Genomic DNA, 13,888 nt, shown 5'->3' with positions numbered 1-13,888 from the left:
GGCTAATTTTTGTATTTTTAGTAGAGACGGGGTTTTGCCATGCTGGCCAGGTTGGTCTCAAACTCTTGACCTCAGGTAATCTACCACCTAGGCCTCCCAAAGTGCTGGGATTACAGGTGTGAGCCACCAAGCCCGGCCAGGCATAACTCTAAATGGAATTACATGTGGTCTTTTGTGTTTGGCTTCTTTCATTTAGCATAGTACTTTCTGATTCCTCCAGGTTGTAGCCTGTATCAGTATTTCATGCCTCTTCGTGGTGAATAATATTCCGGTGTTTGACTACATCACATTTTGTTTATTCATTTATTAGTTTTTGCACACTTGGATTGTTTCCACCTTTTGACTATTATGAATAATGTTGCTATGAACATTTATGTACAAGTTTTTGTGTGAACATGTTTCCATTCTCATGGGTATATACCTAGGAGTAGAGTTGCTGGGCCATGTGGTAATGATGTTTAACTTTTTGAGGGAGGCATGAGATTTTATTAATATTTTCTTAATTCAGTTAACTACTATTGCTTTATTCACAGCTAATTTTATGTCAAATGTAATCTTTATCCCATTGCACATAAGATACCAAAAAACCCTATTTTATGGCCAGACATAGCGGCTCATGTCTGTAATCCTTGGGAGGCCGAGGCGGACGAATCACTTGAGGTCAGGAGTTCAAGACCAGCCTAGCCAACATGGTGAAACCCCATCTCCACTAAAAATACAAAAATAACTGGGCGTGGTGGCACAGGCCTATAGTCCCACCTACTTGGGAGACTGAGGCAGGAGAAGAATCACTTGATCCCCAGAGGCGGAGGTTGCAGCAAGCTGAGATCGTGCCACTGCACTCCAGCCTGGGTGACAGTGTAAGACTCTGTCTCCAAAAAAAAAAAAAAAAACAAAAAAAAACCCAGCATTTCTCTGTATTGCTCTTTGTGACTTATGATGTAGAGCTCTCTTGATTTGTGCTTCAATAATTAATATCATTAGATGGTAGCTCAAGTAGGTTTTGGCCTTATATGAAATCCTGATATAATGCCTAAAATTAATAATATTAAGTCTCAGATAATTCAGTTTTTAATTAGCATGGACTGACCTACTGGCTTAATCTTTCATTTCTGAGTCCCTAGTCCTTAGCAGAATGCCTGCCCAGTCAAGTAGGCACTCAGTAAAAGTTTGAGAGATGATTCAGCTCTAACTTGAAGGTGATTTCTCTTCCGATACTGTACATGGGTTGTAATTATTTATGAGTACCTACTGTGTACCACATACTATTCTGGGTGCTTGGGATGTACCAGTGAATAAAGCAAAGGCTCTGTCCTTAAGGAGTTTACCTTTCAGTGCATACTGGGCAAACTAGCACACTATATATAGTAAATATATATAGTATGTTGAGTATTAATGCATGGAGAAAAATAAAGAGGGTTAGGGCATGTGGAGAGAGAGGACAGAGTAAGGATGTTGTTTTATATGAAGTAGTCAGGGAAATCTTGAGTGAGGTGAAATTTAAGCAGAGACCTAAGGGGAAATGAGGAGTGAGTTTGAGGGATGAGGCAAGAGACCTGTGTGGCTAGAGTGAAAAATAGGAGCTAAAATCAGAAGTGTAAGGGAGCAGCAACTAGATCATGTAGTGCCTTGAGAACTTTGTAAGAAGTTGTGGCTCTTACTTGTGAGGTGGGAAGCTGTTGGAAAGTTTTTCGTGATTTGATTTTACCTTTTTAAGAGAATGACTCAGGCTGAGGAGGAGGGGAAGGAGGGGCAAGAGCAGAGGCAAGGAAACCACTTAGGTGTAATAATTCCTTGCCTGTTCAAGAAGTGACTGGAGTTAGCAAAGATTTGTAAGGAACACCCTCTTCCTCCCGAAAACCCCTGATATTTATAAATCAGATCAATAATTATTGTAACTCTTAGGAAGTTGTGTTTAGGTTTAGCATGGCTTACATTTTTTAAAATGTAGACTTCATTTTTGGAAACTGTTTTAGATTTACAGAAAAATCAGGAACATAGTATAGAGTTCCCATACACGCCCTCCCCCCCCCGCCCAGTTTTCCCTATTATTGCCATCTTACACTGGTATGGGACATTTCTTACAATTAATGAACCAATATTAATACATTATTATTAACTGATGCCTATAGTTCATTCAGTTTCCATAGATTTACTTAATGTCTTTTTCTGTCTCCTCTTATCTATAACAGTTTCTCTAGCTTAGTTTGTTGTTTTTGTTGTTGCAGGTTTTTTTTTTTTTTTTTTTTTTTTTTTGGGAGACAGAGTCTTGCTCTGTCATCCAGGCTAGAGTTAAGTGGCATGATCACCTATGAACTCCTGGGCCAAAGTGTGCAGCTGGGACTACAGGCAAGCACCACTATGCCTGGCAAATTTTTAAAAGTTTTTTAGAGACTAAGTATCACTGTGTTGCTCAGTCTGGTATCAAGTACTCCTCTGGCCTCAACTTCTTTTTACTTTGCTTTTGATAACCTTCACAGTTTTCAGAAGTACTGGGCAAGTATTTTGTAGGACACCCGTCTTTTGGAATTTGCCTAATGTTTTTTCTTTTCGTGTTTAGACTGGTGTTACCGGTTTTGAGGAGGGAGACCACGGGGCAAAGTGTCAGTTTCATCACATCATGTCAGTGGTACATACTATCAGTGTGATTTATCACTAATAGGCCTTTATCACCAGTCGATTCTCGTCAGGTTTCTACACTGTAAAGTTACTCCTTTTTTTCCGCCTTTCAATACTATACTCTTTGGAAAGGCATCACTGTGTGCAGTCCACACCTGCGTGGGGAGTTATGGTCTCCCTCCTTTAGGATAGAGAATCTACATAAATTAATTGGGAATTCCTCAAGGGAAATTTGTCTCTTCCTCTCTATTTAATCATTTAATTATCAGTATGGACCCATGGATATATATTTTGTACTTAGGGTTACAATCCAGTACTATTTTGTTGCTCAAAATGTTCCTGCTTTGGTCATTGGGAACTCTTTCAATTAGCTTGTGTGTTCCTTTGACATAAATGTCTTTTTTCTCCCTTCTTTTCTGCCCCCTTTCTTTTTAGCACTTTCTTACTTTCTGGCACTACAAGATGCTCCAGACTCATCTTGTATATTTCCTGCCCCAGTACTAGAATCAGCCATTTCTCCAAGGAGCCTCGGTTCCTTTTTCTTGGAGAATGGTGCAAGAAACCCATCTGGGTACTGGGTATGTTCTTTGCTGCTGGATTGTCATTGCTTCTGGGCTCTGTCCGCCAGAGTAAGGAAATACACATGTAGCCTGTTTTAATATAGAGAATGATTGCTATGATTTTAAAAGCATATAAAATTGTAAGAGTATTTTGAAAATAACAGTTGGGCATTTGGGTTTTTGTATTAAGGGATTTCTACATTGCGCTTTGAGTAGCAAAAGAATGAAGCTGGACTCCTGCCTCACACCATATAAAATAATTAATTTGAAATGGATCAGTCATCCTAAATGTAAAAGCTAAAACTAAAAAGAGAAAACATAGGCATAAATCTTCATGACCTTGGATTACAAGTTATTTCTTAGATATGCTATCAAAAGCATGAGTGACAAAGGAAAAAATAAATTAGACTTCAAAATAAAAAATTTTTGTGCTGTACCTGATACCATCAGAAAGTGAAAAGATAACCAATGAATGGAAAACAGCGATTAAAATAATAGATTTTTCAGGGACTTGTATGCAGCATATTTAAAGAACTCTTGTACTTTAATAATAAAAAGATAACCCAGTTAAAATATGAGCAAAGCATGTGAATAGACCCTTGTCCAAAGAAGATGCAAGTGGTCAATAAACACATGCAGAGATGCTCTACATTATTAGTCATCATGAGGTAAATGCAAATCAGAACCACTCCACACCTGTTAGGATGTCTATTATAGATAATGAGAAATATAGATAATAAATATTAGTGAGAATGTTGAGAAATTATAACTTACACTTTGCTGGTGGGAATGTAAAATGGTACAGCCACTTTGGAAAACAGTCTGGCCATTTCTCAAAATGTTAAACATGGAGTTTTCATTTGACCCAGCAAATTCATTCCTGGATATATATACCCAAGAGAAATTAAAGACATACATCTATGCAAAAACTTGTACATGAATGTTCATTGCATTGTCATGATAGCCCCAAAGTAGAAACAACCCAAATGTCCATCAGCTGATGAATGGATAAACAAAATGTGGTATATTCATACAACAGAATGTTCAGCCCTAAAAAGGAATGAGGTACTGATATATCCATGTTGTAACAAGGTGAACCTTGAAAACATATTTAGTGAAAGAAGCCAGTTATAAAAGGCCACATGTAGTATCATTCAGTTTGTATGAACTGTTTTGAATAGGCAAATCCATAGAGACAGAAGGTAGATCAGTGATTGCCAGAGGCTGAGAAGAGGAGGGAAATAGGACCAAGTGCTCATGGATACATGTTTATTTGGGGGGTGATCAAAATATTCTAAAATTAGATTGTGGTGACAGTTGCACAAGTCTGAATATTCTAAAAACCACTGATTAGCACACTTTAAAAGGGTGACCTTTATGGTATGAAAATTGTATTCCAAGTTTGTTTTTTTACAAAAACATTTAGAACAGAATAGCAAAAGATATTTAGGGATAAATTTAACAAAATACATGTAAGAATTATACACTAAACACTACAAAAGATTGTTGAGATAAATTAAAGACCAGAAACAGCTATACTGTATTCATGGCTGAAAAGATTCAGTACTTTTAAGATGGTATAGTTTTTCCCAAATTGGTGTTTAGATTCAGTGCAGTTTTTTTGTTGTCATAGAAATTGACAAGCTAACTCAAATGTATGTGGAAATACCTAGCACAGCAAAACAGTTTTGGAAAAAGAACAAATTTGGAAGATTTGTGTTATTGAATTGAAGACACTATAAATACAGTTGTATAAAAATATAGTTATTTGTGGATTGATTTATATGAACAGACATTGGTCAGTGTAATACTATAGTCAAGAAATAGAAACCCAAATATATGGTTTATTGATTTTTGACAGAGGTGCCAAGACAATTCAATAGGTAAAGAATAATCTTCTCCATATATAGTGTTGGAACCATTGCACATTGAAATTTTAAAAATGAGTATCAACACTTTACACCACATATAAAAAATTAACTCCAAATGGATTATAGCCCTGAATGGAAAAGTTGATACTATAAAACTTCCAGAAGAAAACACAACAGAAAATCTTTGAGGTTTTAAACTTAGACAAAGATTTCTTAGGTACAGCACCAAAAGTACAATAGATAAATTAAAAACTGATCAAAATTAAGAGCTTTTGCCCTTCTAAAGATGCTGTTACAAGACTGAAAGCCACTGGGTGGGAGAAAATATTTGCAAAACATAACTGGCCAAGAATTTGCTCCAGAATATATAAGCAACTCTCAAAACGCAATAATAGAAAACAACCCAATAAAAATGGGCAGAATATTTCAGTAGTACTTTTACTAAAGATTTCTACGTGGAAGATGGTGAGATATTTATTGCACATCAATTAGAATGGCTATTTTTTTTTTTTCCAGCCAGAGTCTCACTCTGTCGCCCAGGCTAGATGGAGTGCAGTGGTATGATTTCGGCTCATTGCAACCTCCAGCCTCCCAGGTTCAATCGGTTTTCATGCCTTAGCCTCCTGAGTAGCTGGAATTACAGATTTGTGCCACCATGCCTAGCTAATTTTTGGATTTTTAGTAGAGATGGGATTTTGCCATGTTGGCCAGGCTAGTCTTGAACTCCTGACTTCAAGCAATCCACCCAACCTCAGTCTCCCAAAGTGCTGGGATTATAGGTGTGAGCCACCACACCCAGCCTAATTTTTTTTTTTTTTTAAGTAACAACTTACAAACTAATAATACCTAGGGCCCACATGGATGGAGAGTTACTAGACATACATTATTGGTGGGAATGTAATATGTTATAGCCACTCTGGAAAACACGCAGTTTATCTGAGTTAAACATACGTTACTGTATAACTCAGTCATCTCCCTACTCAAGTGAAATTAAAACTTATGTTCACACAAAAACTTATGCACATGGGTATAGCATCTATATTCATGATTGCCCCAGATGCCTCTCAACTGGTGAGAAGGTTTTAAAAAACCAACCGCCCAGGCGTGGTGGCTCACGCCTGTAATCCCACACTTTGGGAGGCTGAGGCAGGCGGATCTTGAGGTCAGGAGATCAAGACCATCCTGGCTAACATGGTGAAACCCCGTCTCTACTGAAAATACAAAAAATTAGCTGGGTGTGGTGGCGGGCGCCTGTGGTCCCAGCTACTCGGGAGGCTGAGGCAGGAGAATGGCATGAACCCGGGAGGCGGAGCTTGCAGTGAGCCAAGATTGCACCACTGCACTCCAGCCTGGGTGACAGAGCGGAGACTCCATCTCAAAAAAGAAAAAACAAAAACAAACAAAAAAAACCAACTTTTGGTGCATCCATGCAATGGAGTACTGCTCAGCAATAAAAAGGAATGAATCACTGATAGAAATAACACATAGATAAATCTCAGAGGTGTTACACTAAGTGAAAAGTGAGACACAAAGACTACGTATTAAATAATTCCATTTATATGACATTTTGGAAAAGGTAAAATCACAGAAGCAGAAAACAGATCTGGGGACTTGATGGTAGGATGTGCTTACTGCAGAGAGACGGGGAATCTTTGTGGTGATGGAGGTGTTCTCTCCCTTGGTTTTTGTGGTTTGTTTATGCAGGTATCAGAACACACACTAGAGGGCCAGGCGCAGTGGCTCACTCCTGTAATCCCAGCGCTTTGGGAGGCCGAGGTGGGCAGATCACCTGAGGTCGAGAGTTCAAGACCAGCCTGGCCAACATGGCGAAACCCTGTCTCTACTAAAAGTACAAAAAAATTAGCCTGGCGCAGTGGTGCGTGCCTGTAATCCCAGCTCCTCCGGAGGCTGAGGCAGGAGAATTGCTTGAACCTAGGAGGTGGAGGTTGTGGTGAGCCGAGATCGCACCACTATACTCCAGCCTGGGCGACAGAGTGAAACTCTTGTCTCAATAAAAAAAGACCAGGCACGGTGGCTCACGCCTGTAATCCCAGCACTTTGGGAGGCCGAGGCGGGTGGATTACGAGATCAGGAGATCAAGACCATCCTGGCCAACATGGTGAAACCTCATCTCTACTAAAATACAAAAAATTAGCTGGGTGTGATGTGGGTGCCTATAGTCCCAGCTACTTGGGAGGCTGAGGCAGGGGAATCACTTGAACCCAGGAAGTGGAGGTTGCAGTGAACTGAGATCGCACCACTGCACTCCAGTCTGGTGACAGAGCAAGATTCCATCTCAAGAAAAAAAAAAGCCCCAGAAAAGGTGAATTCTACCCATGCAAATTATACCTAATTTTTAAAAAGCGAAAATATGAGAAACTTGAACCTTGAACTTTACCTCACACCATACACACAAAAAAATCTCAAAATGAGTCATAGACCTAAACATAAAAGCAAAAACATTAAAACTTATAAAACATAGGAGAATATATTAGTTGACTTTGGGTTGGTGAAGATTTCTTAGGACACCAAAAGCACAAACTATAAAACAAAACATCTTGATAATTCACATTGAGCAAAAATTAAAACCTCATTATTTAAAGACACTGGAGGCCAGATGTGCTGGCTCACGCCTGTAATCCCAGCACTTTGGGAGTCCAAGGTGGGTAGATTGCTTGCTTTAGTCCAGGAGTTCCAGAACAGCCTGGGCAACGTGGATAAGCCTTGTCTCTACAAAAAGTTGGCCGGTGGTGGTGGCGCATGCCTATAGTCCCAGCTACTCAGGAGACTGAGGAGAAAATCACCTGAGCCCAGGAAGTTGAGGCTGCAGTGAGCCATGATCATGCCACTGCACTCCAGGTTGGGCGACTGGAGTGAGACCCTGTCTCAAAAGAAGAGAAGGAAAAAAAAAAGGAATAAATAAATAAAGACACTGGAAAATGAAAGAGAATGAAAAGGCAAGCCAATAGACTGGGAGAAAATACTCCCAATACATATATTTGACAATGAATTTTGATCCAGGATATGTAAAGAACTCTTAAAACCCAATAAGAAGGGAAACAACTCAGGTTTGGTTTTTGTTTTCAGCTTTTATTTTAGATTCAGGGGGTACATGTGCAGGTTTGTTACAGCATGATGCTGAAGTTTGGAATACAAATGATCCTGTTACCTGGGTACTCAGCATACTAGCTGACAGTTTGATTTCCAGTCCTTACCCCACTTCTTCCCTCCTCTAGTAGCCCCCAGTTTCTGTTACTGCCATCTTTATGTCCGAGTACCCAATATTTAGCTCACACTTATTAGTGAGAACATGTGGTATTTGGTTTTCTGTGCCTGCATTAATTTGATTAGGATTATAGCCTCCAGCAGCATCCATATTGCTTCAAAGGACATGATTTTGTTCTTTTTAATTAAAGGTTGTGTGGTATTCTAAGATGTTTGTGTACCACATTTTCTTTATCCAGTCAACTGCTGATGGCACCTGGGTTGACTCCATGTCTTTGCTATTGTGAAAATGCTGCAATGAACATGCGAGTAAATATCTGTTTGGTAGAATGACTTGTTTCCTTTTGGATGTATACCCAGTAATGAAATTGATGACAACTTAGATCTTTTAAAAGGGCTAAAGATTTGAATAAACTTCACAGGAGAAGCTAAAAGAATAACCTTACAAACATACAGGAAGGTGCACCTCCTCGTATGTTATCAGAGAAATGCAAATTAAGCCACAATGGTACTCCACTGAACTCACCTAGAATGGCTAAAATTAAGAAGACTGAAAAGATCAAGTATTGACAGATGTAAAACTACTGGAATGTTGATACTTCACTTTTTTTTTTTTCTTGGAGACAGAGTCTTGTTCTGTCACCCAGGCTGGAGTACAATGGTGCAATCTCAGCTCACTGCAACCTCTGCCTCCTGGGTTCAAGCGATTCTCGTGCCTCAACCTCCAGAGTAGCTGGAATTAGAGACCTGTGCTACCATACCCAGCTAATTTTTGTATTTTTAGTAAAGATGGGGTTCTCCCATGTTGGCCAGGCTAGTCTTGAACTGCTGACCTCAAGTGATCCACCTGCCTCACCCTCCCAAAGTGCAGGGATTATAGGCATGAGCCACCACACCAGGCTGTGTTGCAGACGTTAGTAAGGACACATTACCTTAACCACTTCAAGCTCAGAATCATCAGTAATGAGACAAACTGACATCGTGTGCCTTCTCCTGTGATGCAATAAGAAGTACACAACAGGCCAGGTGTGGTGGCTCATACCTGTAGTCCTAGCTACTTGGGAGGCTGAGGCAGGAGGATTGCTTGAGCCCAGGAATTGGAGGCTACAATGAGCTATGATCCTGCTGCTGCACTCTAGCCTGGGCGACAGAGACCCTGTCTCTTAAGACAAATCCAGAATTTGGGACATCTTATAATTTAGTTGCCCTGGATTCTTCAAAAGGTCAAGGGATTAGGGATTAGGGGTTGGGTGAAGGCACTGATACTAAGTTAGAGAAATAACCAAATGAAATCACTGAATTTTGATTGAATCCTAGTTAAAAAGAGCTTAAAACTTCTAGATGTTTGGCAACAATGGGGGAAACTGGAATATGACCTGTATATTATATGATTATTGAATTAATGCTAAATGTGTTTAAGTTTAATAGTGATATCTGGTTATATAAGAATGTCCTTGTTCCTATGAGATGCACCTGATGATATCTCCCAAGTTATTTTCAAGTTGTTTAGCAAAAAAACGAAAAGTGTGTGTGTATGTGTGTGTGCAGAAAAATAAATGATGTTACAAAATCTTAATAGTTGTTGAATCTTAAGGGACAGGTATATGGGTGTTCATTGAAGTTTTGATTTTTTCTATGGGTTTAAAATATTCAAAATATTTCCCCTTTCCAAGGGGAGGGGGTAAAAAATCTTGTTTTGGACTACTCTGAAAATGTTTAAGCTTGAAGTTTTCTCAGTTATTGGGAAATAGTATTAATTCTTTATTTGAATTATCTGTTATTCCATAGACTACTATAATTAGGTTATGGAGGTTATTTCATCTGGTCCTTTTTTTATACAGATGAAATTAGTCCAACAATAATTGGGTCACTTATTTAAATTACACTGTAAGCCAGAAGTAGAGCCTGTACAATGAATTCAGCTCTCTGTTGTCCAGGATATTGCTTTTTCTGCTGCACCACATTACCTCTCCCAGTAAAAAGACTCTTGTTTGAGGTAGAGTTGAATTAAAGAAAATACTGTGTATTATTTTTCTCCTAATGCATCTTAAATATATTTTCTTCATTGTGATAGTATCGTCAGACTGTGTTTGATCCACTAATCTACAGGTCAGGAAGTTGGTCAAAGGTTTCTACTACTTTTATAGTTGCTCTTCTAGAAGCTTTTTTATCAAATGGTTTGGACTGTATATTTTGTTCACTGATTTTTAATGTCCTCTAGTTTAAGCTATGAAGAAGGACATCCCTCACACTCTGAAACAGATCTCCTTCAGAGACAGAGTTTTGCAGCCTCTCATCAGCTTCCTGGATATGCTCCCACACCTCAACCTACTGGTAACAATTCTCTTGTGAAATATACTATGAGTCTGGGTACATTTAGTGAATAAGAAGGAAAACCAATTTTCATGTGTTGGGTTCTCAATGTGTAGGACATACTCATGCCATGGGAAATGAGAGTATAAGCTTGTTTTTTGTTTTTGTTTTTGACATTGCTGTCTTGGCCGGGCTGGAGTACAATGGCGTGATCTTGGCTCACTGCAACCTCCACCTCCAGGGTTCAAGTGATTCTCCTGCTTCAGCCTCCCGAGTAGCTGGGACTACAGGCGCCTGCCACCATGCCCGGCTAATTTTTGTACTTTTTAGTAGAGACGGAGTTTCACCATATTGGCCAGGCTGGTCTCAAACTCCTGACCTTGTGATCCTTCCCCCTCGGCCTCCAGAAGTGCTGGGATTACAGGTGTGAGCTGCCGCACCCGGCCAAAGCTTTGGTTTTTACCAACAGGGAATATTTATATAATTAATAAATTAAAAGATCTTCTTTCATGCATCTTTGGAGATTTTAAATTATAAATATGCTTGGTCAAATTGATATGTTTACTATCAAAATAAAACCATTTGGGGTTGTAGAATGTTTTGGCCTCGATTTTCAGAAATTTTAAAATAGAGTCAGGAATATAATTTTATACAAGTACATATTTTTTTTTTACTTTGGGATATATTTTATCTTCAAATGTAGGTCTTTCTGGAATATTTGATACTAGTGTGAACAGTGCCAGCAGTAACACTAAAGAGTCTTCAGTGATGAATTTTCTGTCTACTGCTGAATCCCGAACTGCTCAGGCTGCTGCTTCAGGAACTACTCTCTTACCACAGTTCAGGGCTCCATCCTGGCAGACAGGTGATTCTCTGTTTTTAGAATTTTTAAGTCCTATAAAAATGCTGATGAAAAATATACATTTGATGGCCTTGTCATTGTGGCTGGGAGTTTTGTTACAATATTGATTTTCCACTGAACTTTAAGACCTGGAATTTTTCAAAATTTTCAGGTGAATAAAATTCAAGAATTTATTACTGGCAGAAATTTAGTTTTAGCATTCTGACAAAAACTAATAAGTTGACATTGAGGGGTAATGATTAAAGAAGGTCTGATATAAGGTTTATATCTAGCAATTACTTGTCTACTTGAAAGAAGCAAAGATTAAAATTTATTTTAGTGACTTCAAAATGGATAGGTGGTATAGTAAAAAAATTCTTGGGACTCATTTCATTGTTAGTGTTATATAAAGTTATCCTTAATTGGATAGATTAAATCATTAATAAGAGCCATTACAAGTTGATATTATGATGTGCCCATTTTCCAGCAATAATTACAAGGTCTATAATGTGCTTTTCTATTTTTTCTATCATTTTTCTTATTTTACTTTTCAACCGTTTCTCATCAAAAGTTGTATATATGGCCGGGCGCGGTGGCTCAAGCCTGTAATCCCAGCACTTTGGGAGGCCGAGACGGGCGGATCACGAGGTCAGGAGATCGAGACCATCCTGGCTAACACGGTGAAACCCCGTCTCTACTAAAAATACAAAAAAACTAGCCGGGCGAAGTGGCGGGCGCCTGTAGTCCCAGCTACTCGGGAGGCTGAGGCAGGAGAATGGCGTAAACCCGGGAGGCGGAGCTTGCAGTGAGCTGAGATCCCGCCACTGCACTCCAGCCCCGGCGACAGAGTGAGACTCTGCCTCAAAAAAAAAAAAAAAAAAAAAAAAAGTTGTATATATATATTCCTGTTTTTTGTGGTATGACAGGAATTTTTTTGGAGTTTTTTTTTTTTTGAGTTTCGTTGTCTTAAAGAAGAAATGTCATAGTGTATTTGAGAATATGTTTTTAAGGGATAGCTATAGGAAATAGTATTTTAACATTCTCATGTAAATTCCACTAATAGAAGTTTCTCAGTATACCTTAGCGACTTTTTTTTCCTGCTTCTAAGGAGATAATTAATGATTTGGTGAAATAAAATATTTTAAAACACAGCTTTATTTTTACTGCCTGAAATAATTTTATATTTCATGTATTTTCGTATTAGTATATTAGTTAGATTTTCCTATCTATATAGTAGTGCTGAAACTTGAGAGTTGAAGAAATTGTAAAACAAAAGAAAATCTGTTTATGTTTCTGTAAAGTGTTTTTACTCTTGTGTAGTTTGTTTTTAAAGTTTTTTTGGCTTTTTAGGTTTCAATTTTGTTTCGTTTTGTTTTTTGAGACAGAGTCTTACTCTGTCGTGCAGGCTGGAGTGCAGTGGCACAATCTTGGCTCACTGCAACCTCTGCGTCCTGGGTTCAAGTGATTCTTGTGCCTCAGCCGCCTGAGTAGCTGGGATTACAGGCATGCACCACCATGCCCGGCTAATTTTTATGTTTTTAGTAGAGATGGGGTTTCACCACATTGGGCAGGCTGGTCTCAAACTCCTGACCTCACGTGATCTGCGTGCCTCGGCCTCCCAAAAGCGCCCGGCCTAGGATTCAATTTTTAACAATTCATTTTTACAATTATTTGTTAAATTGCATTTAACAATTCATTTGTATCTGATCCTATAATTGAATTGCATTCAGAAAGGCTTGGACTCTCAAGTTAGTAGGTAGAAGTTTTTTTATTTTTATTTTTTCAGAGCATGACTGATATTACTATCATATAGACATTTAAAAGAAATTTAATGGATTTTTGAGCACATTAAACTGGACCTAAACTAATGTACTCTAAATGGGAAATAAAAATGAAATTGAGACAAAAACATACACAACATATAAGGAACATCTTCTTTTGACATGTTTGAGATTATAATATGAGCAAGAGATGCATTTCAAAATAGCTTCTGTGGGCATACTGTGGTGAATTTGCTAGCCTCTGTGACTCCCTTCTACATTAATCTAATAAATCATGCAGAAGTAAGTCAAGTAAGAAAGATCTTTTATCACTCTACTGGATAGAAGGATTTCAAGAAATAGAAGCTCCTTACCACCACTTTAAGCCCCAGATATTCTCTGTCCTTTCTAACTAGCCTCTCCTCATTCTAGGCATAACTGTGATAGTGTCAGTCACCATGTAATTATAATTGGTTCTTTAAATATGATTTGATATATGTGACATAAAACACTTAACCTCATAATAACCATTAAAACTGAATCCATTATTTGTAACTTTACATTTACTTAAATGTCAGTTCTTTATTGCTGTTTACTTATTATGTTTTAACGCCCCCCTCCCCCCACCCCAACACACACACAAAAGAACAACAGGAGATCTCTGGTAAAGAGCAGTAGAGCCAGTTGGTTGGAGTTTCA

At 38.5% G+C, this 13,888-nt stretch overlaps 1 protein-coding gene across 1 annotated transcript in view; it reads left to right on the top strand.

Annotated features, from left to right (window-relative positions):
- QSER1 (glutamine and serine rich 1) overlaps window positions 1-13,888 on the top strand; it is an 85,008-nt gene that overhangs the window by 27,393 nt on the left and 43,727 nt on the right. The window contains exons 2-3 of the mRNA XM_030918285.1: window positions 10,497-10,609; window positions 11,292-11,453. Of these exons, the coding sequence (XP_030774145.1) occupies window positions 10,497-10,609; window positions 11,292-11,453 (275 nt within the window). The remainder of the gene's footprint in view (window positions 1-10,496; window positions 10,610-11,291; window positions 11,454-13,888) is intronic.

The sequence above is a fragment of the Rhinopithecus roxellana genome, chromosome 15 (assembly GCF_007565055.1).
Source record: "Rhinopithecus roxellana isolate Shanxi Qingling chromosome 15, ASM756505v1, whole genome shotgun sequence".
Lineage (NCBI taxonomy): Eukaryota > Metazoa > Chordata > Mammalia > Primates > Cercopithecidae > Rhinopithecus > Rhinopithecus roxellana.
The sequence above is the reverse complement of the archived record's forward strand: the minus strand, read 5'-3'. Positions and strand labels throughout refer to the sequence as shown.